This window comes from Eschrichtius robustus, chromosome 8 (genome assembly GCF_028021215.1).
Source record: "Eschrichtius robustus isolate mEscRob2 chromosome 8, mEscRob2.pri, whole genome shotgun sequence".
In the NCBI taxonomy this organism is placed as follows: domain Eukaryota; kingdom Metazoa; phylum Chordata; class Mammalia; order Artiodactyla; family Eschrichtiidae; genus Eschrichtius; species Eschrichtius robustus.
Window position 1 is genome coordinate 123,080,817 of NC_090831.1, and position 25,268 is coordinate 123,106,084.

At 38.6% G+C, this 25,268-nt stretch overlaps 1 protein-coding gene across 6 annotated transcripts in view; it reads right to left on the reverse strand.

The window, feature by feature from the left end:
* EZH2 (enhancer of zeste 2 polycomb repressive complex 2 subunit) overlaps positions 1-25,268 on the reverse strand; it is a 63,374-nt gene that overhangs the window by 10,161 nt on the left and 27,945 nt on the right. For 3 of the 6 annotated variants that reach the window (XM_068549621.1, XM_068549618.1, XM_068549619.1), the window contains exons 4-9: positions 16,355-16,471; positions 12,690-12,810; positions 11,326-11,466; positions 10,245-10,347; positions 9,532-9,695; positions 975-1,066 (exon numbers count right to left, since the gene is read on the reverse strand). In XM_068549621.1, the coding sequence (XP_068405722.1) occupies positions 975-1,066; positions 9,532-9,695; positions 10,245-10,347; positions 11,326-11,466; positions 12,690-12,810; positions 16,355-16,471 (738 nt within the window). Of the gene's footprint in view, positions 1-974; positions 1,067-9,531; positions 9,696-10,244; positions 10,348-11,325; positions 11,467-12,689; positions 12,811-16,354; positions 16,472-19,829; positions 20,009-25,268 lie in introns of all 6 variants that reach the window. The other 3 variants (XM_068549620.1, XM_068549617.1, XM_068549622.1) reach the window with 2 other exon arrangements.

Genomic DNA, 25,268 nt, shown 5'->3' on the forward strand with positions numbered 1-25,268 from the left:
CACTCTGTCACTTTCTGCCTTACAAGTAAAACATCCCATTTTTTCTTCCCTATGAGGGATGTACAGCCCCAGGAAGACATGAAAGGAACTCGACGAACAAGGCGGTGAGGGTTACATTCTGCGTTACCAGGTGCAATAATCCAGTCTCGGAAGGTATACAACAACGGGAAGGGCGTGGATTATAGAGATACCACAGACACGTTTTAGATGAGCCAAATAAAATTCTGCCTTGTAAGGAATATTATAAAACAGTGCTCAAGAATTCCATTTTTAGTGGCAATAGAAGGGAGAAGTCTGAGAGCAGCCAACAGTTTTATACTTCATTCTACAAAAACCAAATTGCTTAAAAATAGGATACCTTCTGCAGGTGCCATTCAATGAATCTTCTGTCCAAAATCCAACAGGCAATATATACCCATTTAGTTCCTAGGTAGGAGTGGCTTGGTTCAAAGAGGGGAAATGGTAAAAATAAGATAGTACCCGTAAAAAACAACTTTTCTACCTCATATTTTCCTAAACCCTTACCTTTTCTCCATCATTTAAAAAAAAAAAAAAAAACATACAAAACCTCTCTGGGACCTATATATAATATAGCTCAACTACAGTGGGTCTACAACTCAAAGAAGGGCCATGGCTCTGAGCAAGGCTCGGGAACTACTGCACTTCTGGGGTTTAAAAGGGTTCTCTGTGCTTCCCATTCTCGTAAGCTCTGTGGAGCTACAGGAGGCCTGGATCCTAAAGAACTCCACACGCTGCTGAAGAGACTAACAGAGATAAAGAATAACGCGAGATAACGAAAGACTAGAATGTGCAGTACGTAAGCACTACCGAGAAATGTGACTGAGAAACCTCTGCTATCATATGGCCAGTGAAAGTATGGGAACAGTGAGGTTACCGCTGACTTTATAGACCTCACCGAAGTTCAAAATTAAGACTTCTCCAATTCCCTCTGGAGCCCCATTGCACACGCTTACCAAGTGCTGGTAACACTGGGGGCCGCAAGGCTTGTTGTCCAGAGCCGTCTCCGTGTTCTTCCGCTTGTAAGTGTTGGGTGTCGCATGGAAAGCTGCAAAATAAACATAAAATATCCAAACATAACTAACATTACTTTTACACATAAACATAACATTACTTTTTCATGTCTCCAGATCCAAAGGAGAAAGTCAATTACTACATTACACTTTTGCTAATAATGTTTACATTACGGAACTTTCCTTCAAGCTCTTATTGAATTTCCACAATGTATTCTCCTCAGGTCTCCCCCCAGAACACCTGAGCTCTAATTATAAACATTTATTTGAGTCTTTAATGTCTCCATAGAAACAACTGATGTATCCTCTACATAGAAATCAGATTTCCTCTTTTTACAGAAGAATTCTGACATCTACAATTTATCGATTTCCAAAGAAAGGTCAGCAATCAGCTTGTCAAACGGGGGAGAAGAATGGGACACCAATTGTTAAAAACCAGTTTTAAAAGATAATGAGGACAGCCTCGGAATACTACAAGTCAATTTCTTTGAATCACACACAATTCAAGAACCCAGGGGGAGCCCGCACGGTCAGCACCCTTTCTGCAGGAAAACACAATGGTCAGATAAAACAGGTTTTAGAAAGATAAGGTGTTTGGAACTTAAGATTCCCAAATAATATTCAAACTCCAGCACACTGGTATACTAAACAAAGTATGAAAGCACAGCGGTGAGAACTTCAGACAACTTGGGGAAGCTTGCTTACAGTGTACAAAGGCAAATACTAGAAATGCCCTATCCAGAATTACACAAGATGAAAATTAATCTGGATAAAAACAAGTGACAGATTCATGAAATAAATCATTTAAAAAATATTTGTAAAAAGCCATACTTCTGGGCTTCCCTGGTGGCGCAGTGGTTGAGAATCTGCCTGCCAATGCAGGGGACACGGGTTCGAGCCCTGGTCTGGGAAGATCCCACATGCCGCGGAGCAACTGGGCCCGTGAGCCACAACTACTGAGCCTGCGCATCTGGAGCCTGTGCTCCGCAACAAGAGAGGCCGCGACAGTGAGAGGCCCGCGCACCGCGATGAAGAGCGGCCCCCTCTCTCCGCAACTAGAGAAAGCCCTAGGACAGAAACGAAGACCCAACGCAGCCATAAATAAATAAATAAAAATAAATAAAAAATAAAAACAAAGGAATTCCTTTTAAAAAAAAGAAGCCATACTTCTATCCATAGAACTTAAATGGGAAATGAAGACAGTGATGAGGGAAGGAAGAAAAAGTTATGTTTTTAAAATAGAAATTCAAGGCTCAGATACTGTTTCAAGTATGTGAGTTGGTTTTTCCCAAAACAAGAGCCTGATACCATATGACTGATTTAGCACTGAATTACATTTTGCACAGGTGAAGACCCCTAAAATACAAAGAGTGAGCACTAGAAGATTAAGGTCACATAAGCAGAAGGAATTACATCCATCCAAAAACAAGATCGTCATGAGTCAGAGGCACATCCTGACTGACATGTTTTTGGTGAAACTTGTTTTTAGTTTGGATGTCTCCTCTAGTACATACTATAGTTAGAGATTGATATTTTTGCCCCAGTTCACTGAAGAAGACCCACATGTATCTGTACACACACACACGTACACAAATGAGGACAGCAGCCTCTGCTGGTCGACCAATGAGACAGAAGAAGCCTCTAAATCAGGACTAGGTAACAGTATCAGCATCATAAGCCACAATTATACAGTCTCCAAGGTAAGAACAAATTCAGGCCATAAAGGAAAAATGAGCATGCTAATAATAAAAGTACTTTTAAAATTTTTAAAGTACCATTCTTCATCTCACATTGCATTTAGCTAAAGAAAGAGAACTATTCTTACAACTAGATTTCCTTCAGCAGAATTTCTAACTTCAATTCTTTAGGAAAACTAAGTATATAAAAAATTCCCTCTTCTAGAAATGTCTTGACTATTTTTTTTTAACATCTTTATTGGAGTATAATTGCTTTACAATGGTGTGTCAGTTTCTGCTTTATAACAAAGTGAATCAGTTATACATATACATACGTCCCCATATCTCTTCCCTCTTGCGTCTCCCTCCCTCCCACCCTCCCTATCCCACCCCTCCAGGTGGTCACAAAGCACTGAGCTGATCTCCCTGTGCTATGCGGCTGCTTCCCACTAGCTAGCTATTTTACATTTGGTAGTGTATATATGTCCATGCCACTCTCTCACTTTGTCGCAGCTTACCCTTCCCCCTCCCCGTATCCTCAAGTCCATTCTCTAGTAGGTCTGCGTCTGTATTCCCATCTGTCTTGCCCCTAGGTTCTTCATGACTTTTCTTTTTAGATTCCATATATATGTGTTAGCATATGGTATTTGTTTTTCTTCTTCTGACTTACTTCACTCTGTATGACAGACTCTAGGTCCATCCACCTCACTACAAATGACTCAATTTCGTTTCTTTTTATGGCTGAGTAATATTCCATTGTATATATGTGCCACATCTTCTTTATCCATTCATCTGTCGGGGGACACGTTGGTTGCTTCCATGTCCTGGCTATTGTAAATAGAGCTGCAATGAGCACTGTGGTACATGACTCTTTTTGAATTATGGTTTTCTCAGGGTATATGCCCAGTAGTGGGATTGCTGGGTCATATGGTAGTTCTATTTTTAGTTTTTTAAGGAACCTCCATACTGTTCTCCATAGTGGCTGTATCAATTTACATTCCCACCAACAGTGCAAGAGGGTTCCCTTTTCTCCACACCCTTCCAGCATTTATTGTTTGTAGATTTTTTGATGCCGGCCATTCTGACCGGTGTGAGATGATATCTCATTGTAGTTTTGATTTGCATTTCTCTAATGATTAATGATGTTGAGCATTCTTTCATGTGTTTGTTGGCAATCTGTGTATCTTCTTTGGAGAAATGTCTATTTAGGTCTTCTACCCATTTTGGGATTGGGTTGTTTGTTTTTTTGATATTGAGCTGCATGAGCTGCTTGTATATCTTGGAGATTAATCCTTTGTCAGTTGCTTCGTTTGCCAATATTTTCTCCCATTCTGAGGGTTGTCTTTTCATCTCATTTATGGTTTCCTTTCCTGTGCCAAAGATTTTAAGTTTCATTAGGTCCCATTTGTTTATTTTTGTTTTTATTTCCATTTCTCTAGGAGGTGGGTCAAAAAGGATCTTGCTGTGATTTATGTCATAGAGTGTTCTGCCTATGTTTTCCTCTAAGAGTCTTGACTATTTTAGACTTCCAGAATACCGAACATAATCTTTTCAAATAGACAACTTAAAATACTAGTATTTGAAATACATTATTAAAATGTATTTCAAACTAAGTATAATATGGGTGGGTTGGGGAAAAGATTATATAAAATTCCCTGATCAGGAAAATTATCAGATGGAAAATTAAAGCAAGATACTTAAAAGTTTCACAAAAAGAAAAGAACATGGATATTAAGGGCTTTTTTTTCTTTAATTTCAAAAGCAACTTGGAAAATCTTGGTGAAAAATCTTATCTAAAGGTTTTCAAGCAAAGGTAAAAGACTAATAAATTATAATATACAATTCTAGCTATGCTCTAGGCCAGTATTGGAGATTAAAGTCCGTCTAATAGAAAAGATCCATGATCAGATACCAAGCTTCTGGCCCAGATGAACTGCCAATCCCCTGCCATCAGAATATCTTCCAGGACTTCCTTGGTGGCACAGTGGTTAAGAATCCGCCTGCCAATGCAGGAGACACGGGTTCGAGCCCTGGTCTGGGAAGATCCCACATGCCGCGGAGCAACTAAGCCCATGCGCCACAACTACTGAGCCCGCGCTCTGGAGCCCACGTGCCACAACTACTGGGCCTATGTGCCATAACTGCTGAAGCCCACGCGTCTAGAGCCCGTGCTCCACGACAAGAGAAGCCACAGCAATGAGAAGCCCGCGCACCACAAGGAAGACTAGCCCCCACTCGCCGCAACTAGAGAAAGCCTGGGTGCAGCAACGAAGACCCAACGCAGCCAAAAATAAATAAATAAATTTATTTTTTTAAAAAAAAGAACATCTTCCTTAGAGATAAAAATGGCAGACACCCCTAACTTCTAAATAACACGTAAGGCCCAACATCAGTGAGGCTGCCAGCACAGAAATAATAAAAACAGTTAGCATCCAAAAAAGGCCTCTTTCACAATGAAGTTTTAAAAAGTCTCCCTTAAACGATGAGTTAAAGGAAATACAAAACATTCCCTCAAATTCCTTTAAAAAAAAAATAGTAATAATACCAAATATTGGAACCTAAAAGAGAAGTTGAAACAGTGCTCTAGAGACAACTCACTGTGTTAAAATACATACATCCAAAAAAAGAGGAAAGAATGAAAATGATGCAAACATCAGATTCACAAACAGAAAAACAGTAAAAACTAATACGGTAGCTGATTCCCTGAGGGAAAAATATACAAAACAGATTTTTTAAATAAAATATATAAACCACTTCTTAATCTCATCAAGAAAAAGAGAATGAAACACAGAAGAACAATCAAAGAAATAAAAGAAATTAAAAGAATTATTAGAACATGCAGATCAAATTATACAAATAAATTTCAAAATCGGAATGAAATGGGTAATTTCCCAAAACTGATCCAGGAGCAGTAGGAAATGTATCTCCTAGCACCACTATTATTTAACATGGCACTGAAGATACAGTTAGACAGGAGAAAGTAGTTAAAGTTACAAAGATTGGAAAGAAGACAAAACCATTCATAACTGTAGGCAATTACAGCTGGAAAACTCAAAAGAATCTGTGCAGAAGCTATCACAAACAAGGACAGCTCAGTAAAGTAGCAGGGTACGAAACATACATGATACAAAGGGAAAAGCCCAACACATTTAATGCCTGGAAATCATCTTACCAAAGAATATAAATACAAGAGCTATGGGAAGAAAATCAGAAAGCTTACTTCAAAGGACAAAAGGAGGGCTTCCCTGGTGGCGCAGTGGTTGAGGGTCCGCCTGCCAATGCAGGGGACACGGGTTCGAGCCCTGGTCTGGGAGGATCCCACATGCCGCGAAGCAACTGGGCCCGTGAGCCACAACTACTGAGCCTGCGCGTCTGGAGCCTGTGCTCCGCAACAAGAGAGGCCGCGACAGTGAGAGGCCCGCGCACCGCGACGAAGAGTGGCCCCCACGTGACACAACTAGAGAAAGCCCTAGCACAGAAACGAAGACCCAACACAGCCATAAATAAATAAAAAATAAAGAAAAAAAAAAAAAAAAAGGACAAAAGGAGACTTATCACATAGTTAGACATACCCTTATTTTAAATTGTCAATTTCCCCTTAGAAAATTTATAAATTTAATGAGATTCCAATAAACATACCACCTAGACTTTTTTTTTAAATTAGACAAACTGGTTCTAAAATTTATATAGAAAAACAAGAATGGCCAGGAGATCTCTGAATAAAGCCCCCTGGACAGACAGACTCAAGGAACGAAACCCAAAGACCAGAAACAGACCCCAGCACCTGTGGTGACAGGGATGAAGGCAGCAGCTCAGGGCAGCCCCAGAGGGGACTTGTCAATAGATGGTGTGGAAACAGTGGCCCTGGAGATGCAGAGGACGAGTTGGATCCAAAATTCTAACAGAATAAATTCCAAACGGATCAAAGAGTCAGATGTTATTCCAAAAAAAAAAAAAAAAAAAGAAAAGAAAATAGCACCAAAGCCTAAAACGTACTAGAAAAAAAGTGAGACGCCCTTTAAAACCTTGGGAGTAGTAGGGAAAGCCAACTGATAAATTCAACTACCTTAAAGGTTTTTTTTTTAACTTTGCTATGGGATTTTTACCAAACAACAAACTGGAAAAAAAAACCACTGCAACTCATCTCAAAAAAACTAATTTCCTGACTATATAAAGAGCTTCAAGATATCAAAAAGACCAACGAAGCCAAAAGGATAAAAATAGTTCAGAGAAAATAAAATACAAATCTCTTAATCATACAGGAAGAAAAAATGCAAATTAAATTATGCTAAAAAACATATTACTAATTCAATCAATAAAATCAAAGTTTGTTTTTTAACACACTCTATTGGCTGGGCTCTGGGAAACAGGCACTCTTACTTTGCTGGTAGTTCTTTAAATTGGCAGATCCCCGTATGGCAGGTAGTTTGGCACTGTCTACACAGAGTGGACCAGGTTAACCTGCACTTGTGGGAAAGGACGTACAGGTCCACCACGCAAGGTTATTCACTATGGCGCCATTACCATAAATGTTGACCTTCGGGGGACGGGCTCAGTAAGTTATAGGGCCTCCTACAGCAGAAGACTGTGCAGCTGTCCAGACAGGAATAGTATCTACAATATTAAGTCCAACAGGGAAAAAGCCTGGAGAGTATGGCACCATTTGAATAGGGTGGTTGGGAAAAGAGAGGAATGTATTTGTATTTGCCAGAAGAAACTACAGAAAGACACAGAAGAATTAACAGCAGAAGTGGTTTATCTCCAGGGGAGTGAGGATGCGGACAGGAGGGGGGGATTTCGCTGGACGCCTTTTAATGCTTTTTTGAAATGTAAGTCATGTGAATGATGATTTATTTAAAAAATAACAATAGCTAAACACATGCCAAGTGCTATTTTAAGTATTTTGCACGTAGTAAGTAATAAATTTAATCCTCATGACAGTTTATATTATGCCCATTAGACAAAGAACAAAAAGCACAAAATGCTATATTTAACAGGTATGTTTAATAATGTATTTAATGACTTCTCTTACCTAAGAAAAACATACGGTGTGTGATATTTTGTCAAAGTCAGTGTAAAGCAACTAAGTGCCTGTAGAATGTGTTAGGGCTACATTATGAAGAGCCTGGCTCCAGTGGAACAAGAGGGAAGGGTGGGCACCGCAGTGCTGGACCCGCGTCTCCCACACGCTGCAGTGAGCAGCCCACCGGTCGGTCCCAGAGGACCAGCTTCATTGAGCACAGCACTTCTCTCCTCCTCTCCCCCGCAGGAATAATGAGACAATGAGCAGGTTCAAGGGTCATCCAAATTGCTCAGACTGGAATAGCACAATAAAATAACTCCGGTAATAATGTTTAAAAGTAGTAGCCTCCTGCCTTGGCTCATTTGTACAAAAAAGGTCCATCAAATGCTGCATCTATAAACAACAAACTGGAGGGACCATTGCATTGACTCCAATGAAAGAGCTCCCACCAACTTTTTTGCTATAGTGATATCTGAATGCAATTTACAGTATTCTTAAGAACTGGACATTATTTTATAAAATGGTCATGTGTAAAGGGGAATTAAATGCAATTCAAAACAACTACTTCAAGGCCTGTGTAAAGACAGTGCTGCCAAGCCCAAGTAAGTAACCCTACAATGGCTGGGATAACAAATGGCTGGCTTCTCCGGATTATTACAACTACCAAGTCATCGATTTAAACTAGATCAGGAGCACAGGCAACAACTGCAAGGAGATACGATGGGAGATGCAGTGATAATTCAGAAAGTCTACTTCAAGTGTTTCTAATTTAAGATAACTAAACCACTAATACTTCACACACACACACACGCACACACGCACACACACACAAATGACCACTTCCAAACCTAGATACACATCACGTAACAAATTATGCGACGCAGCAAACATAAGTAGGTAGAGCAAAAACTCAAAACAAGGCAAGATATAGCTGCTTAGGCAGGCTAATTAACATTAAGAGGTACCACTGCAAAATGAGGGAAAAAATTGTAAAAGGTGGGCACAGGAACTCTAAAAGGGCAAAGCAACATGAACCCATTTAGCACAGAGACAAAGGTGTTATGCCACAGATGGTCACACAAAACTCTAATGTGGAAAAAGCTAACCTACATTAAGTAAACTCTGCTTAGGAACCAGGAGGTATGAAATATATTTTCAAAAAACATGCCTCCTAAGTAGCTGGTACTTTCTAAACTGTACTTAATTAAGTTCCAGTTACCTGGAAATTTTACTAAGAAACTTCATTCCCCAGCAATGTCAGAAAAAGAAAGTAATATCATATGTACCATACGTAAATCTCATTAAGAACATGTTATGCTTTACCTGTATTCAAACGCAGGTGTTTTTAAAAGCAACGTATTCAGAGGACGCCCCCCCCCCCAAAAAAAAAACCAGATTTGGCACTAAACAGACAAGAATATATATAAACACCTTTTTAGCCAATTTCTTATTCAACAAGTTATTCATCAGTATTAGCAATGTTGCTCTGGGCCATCAGCTAGTTCACAGTAAGTTTTATTATAAAACAATTGTTCGGTTAGCATTTATGGAAAAATCACTGATGTGTATTCCAAGTTAGTGGGAGACAGCAGTGCCAGCTTAACATGTGCAAAAGACTTCAGAGCAACCCTTAAGCAACAAATTAAAAAATAACAATACTCTGATCCTAACGTATTTTTCAGTCATAACTGCAAGATTAAATGACAAATTCTAGTGGTAATAAACGACACTTCCCAAGTTGCTTTAACACATAATTCCACAACAAAGATAGAAAATGAAAACGTACAATAACTGCACTTACGATGTAGGAAGCAGTCATATTTAAAACATCGCCTACAGAAAAGCGTATGAAACGAGTGCAAGCTCTGCTCCCTCTGAACAGACTTGGCGTTTGGTCCATCTATGTTGGGGGTACATTCGGGGGGAAGTGCACCTGGGAGCTGCTGCTCAGTGAGTTCTTTGTACCTAACATTAACCAAGAAAAATGGAAGTAAAGGTGAAACAAGAATTACATTTTTGAAAATAAAGTTTCTACAAGATTTCTGTGTATTATTTTTGATGTTTATCTTGCCTAAAACACACACAGAAGTTTAGCCTACAAAAATCTTTATTTAAATGAAGAGCCAATTAAATATTATGCATGGTATATCAAGAAACGAATTCACTGATGTGATTCACATCTGTCATGAAAAATGTTACTATATTCATTAAAATGAAACATCAGCTGCACTAAAATTTCTACAGGTGTCCCAAGAAATTTCCTCTTACACGCATTCCTGTAAATTGTGTGTGTACGTGTGCGTGTGTGCACGCGCGCGTGGCAAACTTATCCCATCTACCATAAATGGAGTACAGGGTACCAGATACATACACGTATTAGTTCAAGTATCTTGCAGGTGTTGGGAACACACGAAGTGGGGAGCTCACTGGCTACATTAGTTCCATTTCTAAAGAACCAAAATGGTGAGTTAAATACCATACGAGGCAAAACCATCGCCAAAGAACAAATCTTACTTTTCCTTTAGCTCTTCTGCTGTGCCCTTATCTGGAAACATCGAGGAAATAGCTTCAAAAATTTTATCAGAAGGAAATTTCCGAGGTGGGCGACTTTCTTTATCTAAACAGGGAAAAGTGAAAGGAAAAAAGAATGAAAGCGAACAAGCTTGCCAGTCTTTCACTTCCTTCATGCCTAACAAAGCTGATTTTCCAGGAAATTGCCAGCTCTGTGTTTCACTTACTTCCAACATATCTCACAAGGATCTGGGAGGCTGGTGGGCCAGACAAAATTCAAACTCAAGCGTGGAAAGCTGCAAGTGCGCCAGGAGGCAGAGAACCAAGGCTGTGGTCCCGGCTCAGCCCCTAACTGACGCCACGGCCCTGTCTGGCCACTGACCCACCTTGGCTGGCTCCTCATCTGTAAAATGAGGAGCCAGGTGATCACTAAGGCGCTTGTTATAAAAACTGTACGCTTCTTTGAAACTGCAATTTTTCCCCATATTCTTCTATGCTGTCTTAATAACGAGCTTTGTCCGGTCTTCACCAACTGCCAAGCTCTAAGTTGGGACCCTCTAATCTTCTGGCAAACCGTAATTAGCGTAGCGGTTAAAACATATGCTCTGGGGTCAGTTAGAGCTGGTTCCGAACACAGCATTTTCTGGGTTCTGTTTCCTCCCAATACTGTGATCTTAAGTTACTTCACCTCACTAAACCCATCTCCTCAACTATGAGGTGGATCTGATGATAAAAGCCACCTCGTGGAACATTATGAGAATTAAATGTCTATACGCATATAAAGTGATATAAAGTGACGAGCACACAACTTGTTCATAGTCAGTGATCAGTATGCTATATATATGTTATATAATGATTATGATGACTGCCCAGGGAAACCCAAAAAAAAAAACACATTCTTTTTGCTAGCCAAGGGAAATAAAGACAAGTGCAGGATTAAATGTTATAAATAATATTCTACTGTTGATTATACTACCACTGATATGATATTTAACAAAAGAAAAAAGAAGGAAGGAAGATTTACCTGTACTCTGTTGTTTTTGAAAAATGCTGTAATGGCTACACGCAAATGTAACAGACGTACCTTCTCGGTTCTCCTCTAAATCTTTCTGTTTTTCTTCTCTTTCATCAGGATCATCTCCATCATCATCATCATCGTCGTCATTGTATTGACCAAGAGCATTCACCAACTCCACAAAAATTTCATCATTTATAAACCCACATTCTGAAATTCATCAAATCAAATATCAGAAATACACAAAAGTTCACGTATGCTTTCTGTAATTTGTAAGAAACAGCTGGAGCCTATCCATCAGTACCATAACAGTATTATTAAAATGCGGTGAGGAAAGATCATTTTCAGGACTGGTCTGGGGCAAAGTCGGAAGTAGTACTTATCCTCAACACCTGTCATCTTCACACGTTCCCAGTGCCTGCTACGGTAGCCTAATTCTCTAGAGACTAACCACGGCCTTCGCCTCCTTCCAAACAATGCATCTGCCAGACCCTGCTGTCCACTCGTGACGGGAACATATGAGGATGTTACACGTTACCCTCCTGCCAGGAACTTTAACAGGGTCTCCTGTTAAATCACCGAAGCTGTGATTCTAATGACAGGATTTCAGGTCCTGTGGTTGCCAGGTGGGGAAGGTATTTTTTGAACATAGGGCCTTTTGGAGCCCATGTGACATAAGCAGAAGCCCTATTCCTAACTGATTTTATTGCTAAAGAATCTTAAAATCTACATACACTCAAACAATTCTATTTAATTTACATGTTATTGACATCACAGTTTGTTATGACCAACTATGCATAATTTTCAACTGGTAAGCATGATCCTTCAATTTAAAAATAGTTAGGGTGCTAACATATATATGGAATCTTAAAAAAAAAAAAAAAATGGTCATGAAGAACATAGTGGTAAGACGGGAATAAAGACACAGACCTACTAGAGAATGGACTTGAGGACACGGGGAGGGGGAAGGGTGAGCTGGGACAAAAGTGAGAGAGTGGTAGTGTATATATGGACATATAAGCACTACCAAATGTAAAATAGATAGCTAGTGGGAAGCAGCTGCATAGCACAGGGAGATCAGCTCGGTGCTTTGTGACCACCTAGAGGGGTGGGATAGGGAGGGTGGGAGGGAGACGCAAGAGGGAGGAGATATGGGGATATATGTATATGTATAACTGATTCACTTCGTTATAAAGCAGAAACTAACACACCATTGTAAAGCAATTATACTCCAACAAAGATGTTAAAAAAAAAATAAAATAAAATAAAATAAAAATAGTTAGGGAAAACACTGAAAATTTTAGGCTTGTGAGCCCAGGCCAGTCCAGCAATGTTAATATAAAAAAAAAATCTCTTTCATACCTATGTTTTAAAAAACTAATAAAATATCAATTCTCTGGCCGCTTTTCTAAGAGAATAAACACATGACTCACCTCTATCCCCGTGTACTTTTCCATCATAATTTTTTATTAGTTCTTCAATGAAAGTCCCATCCTGGTCTAAAACTTCATCCCCCATGTAAGGAATGTTATGTAAAACAGTTTCATCTTCCACCTAAAAGTAAAAAATATTTAAAAAGCAGGCTTATCCTAAGTTTCAAAATTTTTTAAGGCTTATCCTAAGTATCAAATTTTTTTAAGAGTAAGTGTAATATAACTGAAATACAACAATATTTTTTCATAAGTAGATGTCTGTACCCAGTTCTCCAGATCTAAAATAATAGACATCAAATTCTAAAAGCCACAAAGAAGTAAAAAACCCTTCTCATCAATAAGCATATCTGAGAAAACAAACTGTTTACAGGGAAATAATTGAAGAAAAAATACTGTATTACCTAATCTAATATGTCATCAATCGTTAAAACTTACCATTATTTTATGTACCTCTCTAAGAAAGGAAAAAATGCTGCAAATTACGACTCATCATCAATTTTAAGACATGCCTATTTCAGACATTTCAAAGTTTTCTTAGGATCGATGAAATACGGTTTATCAAAACCAGCGAGGGCTTCCCTGGTGGTGCAGTGGTTAAGAATCCACCTGTGAATGCAGGGGCCACGGGTTCGAGCCCTGGTCCAGGAAGATCCCACATGCCGCGGAGCAATTTAGCCCATGCACTACAACTACTGAGCCTGTGCCCTAGAGCCAATGCACCACAACTACTGAGCCTGCGTACTGCAACTACTGAAGCCCGCGCGCCTAGAGCCCATGCTCCGCAACAAGAGAAGCCACCGCGATGAGAAGCCCGCGAACTGCAACGAAGAGTAGCCCCCGCTCGCCGCAACTAGAGAAAGCCCGCGCGCAGCAATGAAGACCCAACGCAAAGACAAGATAAATAAATAAATTTATTAAAAAAAGGATATTACACAAAAAAAGAACCCATAAATAACCATACCCCAAAAAAAGGAAAAGGAAATAAAAACCAACGTAAGTAAGGATTTCCAAACGTCACTTGATGATCTAATTATTAAGAGACATTCAACATAATAAAATTGTAGACATATAAAATATCAATGGTTCATTAAAGTTTATGCCAAAAGGATTTACTCTTATTCATAAAATAGAATTGTTACTCTACATGACAACATAGTTCACTGCTAAGATGAACAAGACGCATATCAAAATTGACAGTGCTAATAAAGATGACAGATGAGTTTACATCACCTCATCAACTCATATATTACATTGGAAGACAACAGGGAAGAAAGAGGGTGCTACCTTAGCGGCAAAGAGCCAATCAAAGAAAAGTTCAGAGAGAACAGAGTACTTAAGAAACAAGGGAGGGCTTCCCTTGTGGTGCAGTGGTTAAGAATCCACCTGCCAGTGCAGGGGACATGGGTTCAAGCCCTGGTCCGGGAAGATCCCACATGCCGCGGAGCAACTAAGCCCGTGCACCACAACTTCAAGCCTGCGCTCTAGAGCCCACGAGCCACAACTACTGAAGCCCGCGCACCTAGAGTCCATGCTCCACAACAAGAGAAGCCACCGCAATGAGAAGCCCGCACACCGAAGAGTAGCCTCCGCTCACCGCAACTAGAGAAAGCCTGCGCGCAGCAATGAAGACCCCACGCAGCCAAAAATAAAATAAATAAGTAAATAAATAAATCTGTTTTTAAAAAAAAGAAACAAGGGAAAGGAAGCTGACATTCATGGGGGAAGAGAATTTTCAATAAAAAATTTAAAAGATAGTAATTATAAAGACATGAAGTTTCTGAAGTCCATATCTAAATATGGAGACTAATCTAAAACAAGGATAGGTCTAAGTCTTAAGGGGCCTTTGAACAAGGTATTGGTTAAAAATAGTATTTCAGAAAGATAATTCTGATAAACAGAATGGACTGGCTAAGACTGACGGGAGGACATGGCAACTATGTCAAGTGTGAGGTGCCTACCGCTTCTCGGCCTTTTGGCTAAGATGAAATGTTAAGTGTGAGGTGCCTTAGGCTGGCCCATGATCGACAGGGAGGAATACGCCGGCAAGAGGCCGTGACACACACACGGTAGGAGCAGGCAGGAAACAGGAAAAAAAAAGGGAAATTTTTCAAATTATTCCTACATAACAAATTTAGGGTAACTGCAGAGTTCTTAAAGATAACGGTACCTTAGACAAACAAGGAAAAGGGAAACTGGGAGAAAAAGTGCATATGGGGTATAAAATGAAAATTTAGATGTTAATGTATTTATTGCTGTATTCAGGGTCAAGCTTATACACAACTAATGAGGCTAGCTGCCATCACACCTCACCTGCACTAATCCCATTTAAACTGGGAGAGTTAATTATTTTGGACACAAGCCAAAATTAAATGACAATTGGCTATTTTGTCTTCCCAATTATAACCAGATAACCTTTGCACCTCAAAATATATCCTAGCCATAATAAAGACAGCTTGCCTGACCTAGCTTTCATCACCAGCAAAACCCATGGATGATTCATAATATTTATTGACACCTTTGGAGGGGGAGATAAAGTAGGAGTTTGGGGTTAACATATACACATTACTATATATAAAATAAACAACAAGGACCTACTGTATAGCACAAGGAACTATAGTCAATTATCTTGTAATAACCTATAACGGAAAAGAATTCTGAAACAATCCCTTTGCTGTACGCCTGAAACTAACACAACAGTATAAACTGACTATACTTCAATTTTTTAAAATGGTTTAAAAAACAGAAGTAAAATTTATTGACAACTTTAAACACTATATGCTTTCAGAATTTCAGTCTGTGAAAATATGAACCCTCCCAGAAGCTCCTGTAACATGATTCTCAAACAATATGTTTTTGAATAAAGCCTTAAATGCACAAAAATACACAATGGCAGAAGAGAATCTGAAGTTTGCCTTTAAGCCTCCACTGCAAAATTTTTAACAGCAAAGTTACTGAAGACATTAGAAACATCTATTTATTTAAAAATCTAGCAGGTAATTCTCTAAAGTAGGCTCACCAAGGACTTCCATCAACACTGTAATAGCCCTATTATTTTATATACCAACTAAGTAATAAAACTATGTATTTTTAATTTAACAACACAAGTCAAGAATGCATACTCAAATTTCTCTTTTGTTCCATCCTCCTGCATCCTACTTCTATAAAGAATTAAATACTAGCATTTCATTACAAAAGCTATTGTGCCAGTGTTATCTGTGGAAAAATGCTTAACCTTGCCCTGAGAATATTTCATAGTGTACGTTATCATTTAGTAACATGCTGCCTAAAATTGTTTTAAATAATACGTTCTCAACTAACAAAACCTCAAAGTCAGACTGAGATTGCAGGATACTGACTAACATCTTCAAGGATAAAAACTATACGCTTCATCTTTTAAATATATTTTTAATCCCAGGTATGGCTTTTGCTTCATACTTTTCCTTTGGAGAATGTTTTAACTAGAAAGGACTAAGAAAAGAGCAACATCAACACTGAAAAGGCTTAAAAATACATATATTAATTGGTTTAAAAATTTACTCTAAGTGCTCCCATTTCGATAGCTATTTTTACTTATACTATCTTAACTCACCTTGACAAGAAAATTATCTATGCTTTTGTATCTAAAAGAAGTGATTACCAAATAAGAAGACACATTATTTACATACCATGAAATTCTGCTGTAGAGGAGACCAAGAATACATTATGGGTACTGAAGCAACTGCATTCAGAGTCTTTAACGGGATGACTTGTGTTGGAAAATCCAAGTCACTGGTCACCGAACACTAGAACAGAAAAAATAAAATTGACTTGTAAGAATAAAAGGACAACCTGAAGCTGTAGGCATCATATTATAAAGAGATGTTGCCTACTTACAGCATTTTGAAAAAGAAATTTCTTTACTGAGACGGTATGCTCATAAAAACCAAAAAGGATTCTCTCCTCTCTTTTACTTAGTGATAGAAAAAGCTTCAGATTTTGCAAATTTTCAAAACCTTCCAACCCTTTCCATACTTACCAGTATCAATAAGAATCAAATATTATATTTAGGTTGGCCTCAGATTAACTGCTCCTTGCTTTCACTATAAATGTTCTACCTCACTGCTTAATTTCATTTACATCTCATCCACATGGAATAATACTATATATATAGACACCAAATATGCCACTTAAATCTTACTTAATAAGAATATAGAAACTTGTTAGGTTAACCTTTCTTACCTTTACCTTCCCTTTTTAAAAACCCAAGTGTCATTTGCTGATATTATCAGATGATACACAAATATTAAAGGTAATAGACCTGAATTTCAATCACAACGAAATGGATTCAAATCAATTCTGCAGCAGTGTAATCTCTAAATTATTAACAATAATAGCTAATGTTATTAAGCACTTTCTATGTGCTAGGCACTATTTTAAACACTTACATGTCTTATATTTAGTCCTCACTACAGCGCTGTATGATGGGGACTATTCTTAGCGCTCATTTTACAGGTGAGAAAACTAAGATAGAGAAAGGATACGTAACTGGCCCAAAGTCATACACTGTTAGGGCTAGAATTTAAACCCAGAAAGTCTGACTCTGGAGCCCCTGCTCTTACCCACTACACATATTGTCACGATACCACATTTCTATACATTTCTAATACCGGTTAAGTAAATATATTTCCCTGAAATACCATATTTCATCCAATCTACGATGACATCAATTTCAAAGCACACCATTATCTTCTGTATCATTAAGAAAATAATGTTGCCGATTAAACTATAACACAATGCTTTCTTATCATAGTGATTCTAAGATGCATGCCAGTTTCAGATGTTAAAATGTTAAAAGGTTTGCATCTTTGACTTGATGAAATACGGTAAAGATCTGTGCCCAAATACCACAGCACTTTCCATCCTGTCTAGGAATCCAGCTTTTCTTAAAAGAGTACCATCACCCAATTATCAGGTCTCCAGAGCCTTCTCAAAAATACCCTGGACATGTAATCCATGAAAATAGAGCAAAAAGAAGTAGAATTGAAGTAGTAAAATGAAACCAAAAAAGTCATGTCTATACAACACACATAATTATTAAATGTTTCATTTTTATTTAAGAGGACTTAAAAATCGCGGGTCTAGATTTGGTGAAATCAGAGTGGAAGTCTTTGGCATCCAGGCCCACCTGGCCCTCAGCATTTCCTCAGGCCAGGGGGATAATCTTCCAATAGTCACAGTCACCGCAGCACAAAAATAGTTCCTTCCTCAGTGGAAGTGAAGGTTTAAAGGTAGAGTAGTTAGGAAGAACTGTGACAGTGATTAATCCATTAATTTGCTTTCCAAACGGGCAAAGATTAAAGATAATACTAGAAAGCTCATAGCTCAAGTAAATAAGAAGGTGTGAACAGTTTACTAAAACTCCAGAACCCGCAATCTTTCCCTGTTTCCTTCTTTGGCCTCTGATGCAATTCCTCATCCATCCGTCCAATAATAACAGCAGTTAACATTTATTGAGCACGTACTGTGTTGCAGGCACTGTGCTAAGTGCTTTACATACATTTTCTTAACCACTTCTCATCTTAGCCTTTGGCATCACGATTTCACACAATGAGGAGGAGACTGAGGCTCAGGGAGGTTAAGTAACTTGCCTGGTCAGAAAGGCAGGAAATCACCAAGCCAGGGTGGAAGCCTAAGTCTGCTTCCAGCACCCGCAAGCTTCATGCCTGTGCTCTAGTTCTCACCCTGAGATGCCCGTGCAGTGGGTGCTGTGCAAGAGAGACACCCAACAGTGTCACAGGGCACCTCCTCCCCCAGCATCTGCCTCTTGTCCTATTCCTACCGCATCTTCATTCCTTCTTCTTCAGTTACTTAACCAGGTCACTCTGGGGCAAGGAGTGGTTATAACTACGGAATAAAGTGTTATACACTACCCAGTGGTTTTAAATACAAAATAATTTCATTTCTTGCAAAACAATTAAATTGGAGTTTTTGATTTTTGTTTTACACATGGTGGAGGTAAATTAATTCTGTGATTTTAATTCTGAAGACTGGCCCCCTTTAAAGCCTGGGGGACGAGGGGGAGTGGCTGCTTCTCCAACTCTGACTTATTCACCTGCTTTAATATCTAAATCCAAGGTGGCACTTACGGGAGGACAGCTGAATATCCTATTCAACTACCAGACAGGAGGCACGCTGGCTCTGCTCCACCTGTTTGCTCTAGTGACAGAGAAAATGCTCTGAGTCTACTGAACGAGGTCAGCTGACTTTTCCGTGAACAGAAAGAACTTAGAGAAGCACAGAAAATAAGGCAGCAAAGGCTGCAGCGCTAAGTACTATCTCCAACCCCACACCTGCCATACCCCCATGACCCATCACCTCAATTCTGAGTGATAAAAGTGTCACCAAGGGGCTGGAAATAAGCTCTCTAAGCGGCTGTGGCAGAGTGTGGTTTTACCTCTGTCTCGCAACAATACTCAGCACAGTGTCTCAAAAAAGAGTAGGCACTCAAAAAATGTTTCCGGAATGAACCGACTGCATTTGCTGATTTGTCCCTAATGGAGACTTCGACTTCAATTTCTTTTTAAAGCTAAGAGAACACCTATTTAGCAAGTTGAAGGTCTACACCCACCTCATTATCTATGTAGTATCTCTAGAAACCTACCCCATTCTTTAACTATTAACCTTAACTAATAACCATATCCCTTTCATTTATGAAATAATATTCAAATGCAAAAGCATTTGTTGGTAAAACAAGTTTGGGAATTCTTATTTATTGACTTACAGGAAAATTACTCAAAAATCCCAGTTACTTACCAGTAACTTTTTTTCTTTGAAAATGTATCATCCTTGACACTTTATATTATCGTCTCATATCACTCAGAGCACTGAATAGGATTTTGACCTCATGGGTCTCCACAGCATTTTACCTGATCAGAGTCATATGTCTTGGACTCAGGAACTCACTAGGAGACCTATATCAACAAATTAAATTCTCTAATTCTAGTTCCAACTTGAGGATCACACAAGGAAGCTGTTGTAGGTAATCCATCATTGATGGTAAAGAAAGAAAACAACTGTATTAGTTACCAAGGATGCTACATTTTCAGAGAAACACAGCTTACTGGTAAGTAACCAGGTTCCTCTGAGGATGGATAGACTTACATCAACCAGCTGGTACAATAGGCGACTGTGTGGCTGGACCACTGGGAGCTGGAGAGGGAAGTCAAGCCAAAAATAGTAGTTGTAGGAGTACACAACCAAACTGAGACTCTTGGCAGAAGGCTGGTTCCAAGTAAAAACTGTGTTATGGAAAATCGTAGAGGGAAGAGCAGGTGAATGGCCTGCAGGGAAGGGAAAGAAATTAACACACCCTACTATGTGCCAAGCACTGTGCTAGAGACTTTACCAAAGTTAACTTCTTTAAAATTCACCACTACCCTAGGAGGTAGGTATGACTCCCCATCTTACAGTGGGACATCCCAAAGGGCAACAGTCATAGCCATCCGGTCTCTCAACAATCTTTAACATTAGAAGGGTTAGGTCCGACTTCCGTATAGTAGGGGGAAAAAATACACTCAGTTAGCCAAGCTACAAATATTCTTGGATCCTGGTTGGTCCATTTAATTCAAGCCAGAGACACAACGAACTGGTGATGTTGTCTAATATCCTTTAGCTTTTCCGAGTAAAAACAATAAGGAACTGTCTCACATCTAAGGTGTATGAAAGAAAGCATCAGCTGCCACCCAACTCTAGGGAAAAGCTGAGGATGATTTCTGAAACTACCCATATTCTTCAAGATTTGAGTAGAGAAAAGACGACACACCAAGTTTTAAATTAGCTAGGCCTTCTGGTGAAAATGATAGTGTACATAACTTAATTTCAGACTGCTTTTATGTGAAGTAAGTACTGAAGAAAAAACTGGACTGAGGTAAGTATCAGGTCTGGGTCAAGAAAATCTCATAGTAGAAGTGAGTTCCCAACAAGGTTTACAAGGATGATTAGGAGAAGGGTGGTTAAAGGAGAGGGTCAGAAATAAAACATCCTGATCAGATCTTGACACAGACACACTTAATTAAAGCAGCTAATCAAGGGCACTGGAGCTAAGGAATACAAGAGTGGTTCATGCCAGACGGCGAATTATTTCCATTTCTGCTGCTAGATATGTATGTTGCAGAGCCGTCCGGACGGGGGGGAACCTCCACCAGCAACACAAGGGCTCCTGCCCTGAGCTCACTTAAGAACAACAGAAAGATGCCACCCTATAAAAGCATCAGTCTGGCACTTCTTCTGGGGCAGGGCTGGGGGGGCATATACAGCATTTCACACAGAACAGGTAACATGTGAAGTACAATTTCAGGAAGTTTGGACCCTTAAAGCTCTTCCCTGCATCCTAGCTTCAGAAGCCTGAGCCCGAGTACAGAGGTCATAAACCTATAAACCTAGTTAATATAGTAACTATTAAAAACCCAATGCAGTCTGGGTCTGAAGGGGGCTGTTAGGGTAAATCATCTCCTCATAATCTGCAGTTTTGCTAAAATACTGGAGATCAGGAACAGAACAACAGTCACAGGACATAAGTTGGTAAAACTACAAAAACACTCAACGCAGCATGTAAAGCACGTAACCAGAGCCACGTTTGTCCATGACATGCAAACTCAAGAACCTAATTCAATAATAGTCCTGTGAGTGGCAAATAAGACCATTTCTATCATTGAAAAAAAGAAAGTAAACAAAAACTAAGAAGCAGAACAAAGAATAAAGTCATGGTTTCCATCAGCTGTGGCAGCACAGCCGTTGTGAAGCCTCGCTCCCGTGAGTGGACGTGGGGCTGAACGCCACAGAGCAGCAGAGCCATTGGCTAAGGTAAAAAGGCAGGACGGCCACCGGACCGTAGTCTCAGAAGCGCGAAGCCCTTGCCCAGGTGCTAAACCTGCTCCTTGACCACCAAATCACACAGGCCAATTCTGCTGATCTTTGCAAAACAGATTTATAACCGCTCCCCAATTGCTCACGGATTGATCATTTAGTGAATCGTGCTGAAACAACAAAGCCAAATAGAAAAAAAAAATTGAAAACGCAATTCCCCACCCACTCTTTACACCAAAGGAAATTCCAAATAGGTTAAATGATGTTAAAATATAAAAATGAAAACTAGAAGGAAAGATGGATAATTTATAATCTTGAAGTGGAGAAAGGCTTTGTAAGCCTTAAAGAAACACAGAAATCAGAAGAAGAAATTCTAATTTGACTACATAAACATTTAAAACTTCTGTATAACCAAAACATACCAGAAATAACATGAAAATGGGGGGGAAAATCTGCAGAACAGATGATTAAAAACTAGTATTTATTATACACAAAAAGTCCTTAAAAATCATAAGAAAAAGTCCAACCCAATTTTAAAAGATCCAAGACAGTAACAGCCAACTCATAAAAGAAATATAAACAAACAATAGGTACTTAAAATTAACTTCACTGATTAACAAAAGGAGAGCAAATTACAATAATGTTTTACCTATCACACTGACAAAGATTAACATTTTATGTTGGGAATATAGATAAACAGACCCCACTATAAACAGCTGGTGAGAGTGTAAATGTAAAACTTTTGGGGGGCAATCTGGTAATAGCTATTAAAAATTTAAATATGCATATCCTCTTGACCTAGTAATACTGTTTCTAGAAACTTTTCCTACAAAATTACTCAAAAGATGCAAAGATGTGTATGAAGGATATTCACTGAAATGCTAACTGCAAAAGGAAAAAATAAAAACCTAAACGTTCATCAATTATGAACAGGGCAATTAATTATGGTAAATCCACAGGACCAAGCACTGTGCATCGTTGAAGATACTGAAGACCTAGACCTGGACAGATGTAAAGCGACGGCCCCAAAAGGCAGGCATGTTTTATCTGGGAATAACTTTTTAAAATAAAATATATATTATCATTATAATTAACATGTTATAGAAAAAGAAATCTGAGAGAATAAAAGTCACAGGGCTTGGACGACAGGACCTTTTGCTCCTGTTTCATATATTTGTGTTATTTGAATTTTTACAGTTAATATTTTACAATGACCTTTTAATTGAAGAAAAAGATAAAAAACAAAAGTTTCATTAACCCAACAGATATTCACATTAGCTAGTATTAAAAGTGCCTCATCGGCTGCCAAGGTAGCTCATGAAATCTGCCCAACCCTCTCAAAATGGTACTCAAATAATATTCTTTTACAAAATCTAGTAAGAGAAGATAAAACAGAATCCTAAGCAGTGGATTTAAGTCAATCCAAATTATCAAGCTAAATTGTGATCGTAGTTCTAGGTCTAATAAAATTTTCTTATTTCTTCAGAGCAATGAACACTTTTTAACATTGCAGACTAGATAAGCATTTCTTTGGGTTTTGGTTCATTCTGTTTGTTTTCAAAACAGCTGTCGAAATTTGGTTTTGTATTCTGAGGACAGACTTGATCTTTGTAATGGTCAATTTAACAATAAATTTTAAAACACAAACTGTATACACAGTGTTCTTGGAGAAAAACAGCAAATTAAACACAACTTCTGGTTTATTTAGTAGTACAAAATAAACATTTGACATTTTTGAAAAGTTCACTTTTTAAACTTAAGATATATAATCTTAAATTTAAAATATGAACTCAAACATCCTGCGTGTATGATATATCTTTAATATATGATAATAATATATAAACTCAAACAACAGAAGTGATCTTTCTTTTTTCTAAATGGCCTTCTCGGAAAAGCATAAAATGCTTATATTAGCTTCCTTTCAAAAGCAAAGGAACACCTCCTTATGGTCGTTTAAGTAATATTCCATCTATTTCAGCCGAAAGAAAGCCAGAAAGGAAAGCAAAGGCTGCCGTGATTTGAAAAAGTGACATGGGCAGGAAGGACTGGCAGAGTTAACACAAGATTCAACCAACAGATGGTTCAGAGACAAAGAGCAGCAGAAAGCAACTAAGAAACCAGTTCCTTGAGGAACCAAGAAAGGATGGATATGTTCAGACTGAGAGTAAAGACACACACTTGGGAGAACCACTCATCAATGTCTAAGACATGAGAAAAGTGACCCAGCTCCCTGCCACATCTGCTCAAATGCTGGGCAGGACATACCGGTCCTGTAATCCTGAAACTCACAAAGGAAAGAAAGCATGTTACTGTGTTGAAAGTTGGGAGTATATTTAAGTAAAGACCACTACACACTGGGTACACCAGCATGTTATTTCTTCTTTGTGTATAGTAACTAAATTTCTATTTACAATTAACTGAGGAAAGTGCATTACCACGTCAATAAATAATGCAATCATCAAGTGTTTACAGGTAAACAAGACAATGTTTTTCTTCTCCTTCAACAAAAATAAGCCAAAATTGCAAACTTACGAAAGAACTTACACATTCTGTGTCATGAAAGAAGCCCCCCCACCCCGAAAAAAATTCATCTGCAAATATCAAATGATAGGTGATGAACTTAAAATTTTAAGATATCAATAGGAAGAGCAAACCTGTACGTACTGAAAAGTCCAAAAGACTTTTAATTCTTCATGAATATGAGGACTAGGAGGTCCTTCTGATGCTGCTTGTTGTATGCTAAACGTTCTGAAAAAGCCCCACTTTTCTTACTCTTTTCATTAGTAAACAAGACACAGAATTCTTACAAGAACATTACATTCTCCTGGGAATCTAAAAATGCATATTGGCAGGATATTTTTAAATTATTAAACCAATCACACCACTTGCCCAGAAGACAGACATCATTTGAGCAAGCCTCCCTTTCACAGTCATAATACATACAAGTAATAAAAATCTTGATATGAAGAATCAATGAAAGGGAAGAGTGCCTTGTTGTTTTCAGCAAGAAATGGAAAATGCACAAAAAGAAATGCACTAGTAAGAACTACAAGAGTAACTCCTAAACCAGCTTCTTCATCAAAACTGGAAAAACAGACACATTAAAGAACATGATTACCAATGTGCAGACTTACAGAAGATAAAGTTCTTTACTGACTGATGAGACAAAGTAATGAATGTCACCTAGAAATAATTTTCTGACGAACAACCACATATTATGGCAATACGGCGTATATCCCTTGGCCTGTATCGTTTCATAACATTTTTAAGCTGAATGCTCCTTAAAAAGATAAACTGAAGAGCAAAGGAAATATATGTAACATATATTACAGTGACTGTCTTCAAGAAGTCAGAAGTATTTTTAAAAAGAGAAAATAGACACATACTCTGTATTAAGATCCTATGGGCAACACGGCTTAGGTTCTGTAACTTCAACACCAAAAAATAAGTACCCACAAGTCTCCTAAAAGCATGCATTAAGGAAACAACAGACTAAAGATGTGGTCTCCAGGTCGACTGCAGGGCTCCTTGATCTCAAGTCAGAATCTACAGCAGTCACTTCATTAGATCAGATAGTAAACTTGTCAGACTTTCCTTACTAAAATAACCTAGATAAAATTGGTCATTTTAAAACTGAGCTTATCCCCTTCTACAAGTACAGAAGGGAATAAAGTAGAAGACTTGAGTGAATGACTGAAAACTGTCATTGTATCATCGTCATGCTCAAAGGATTTA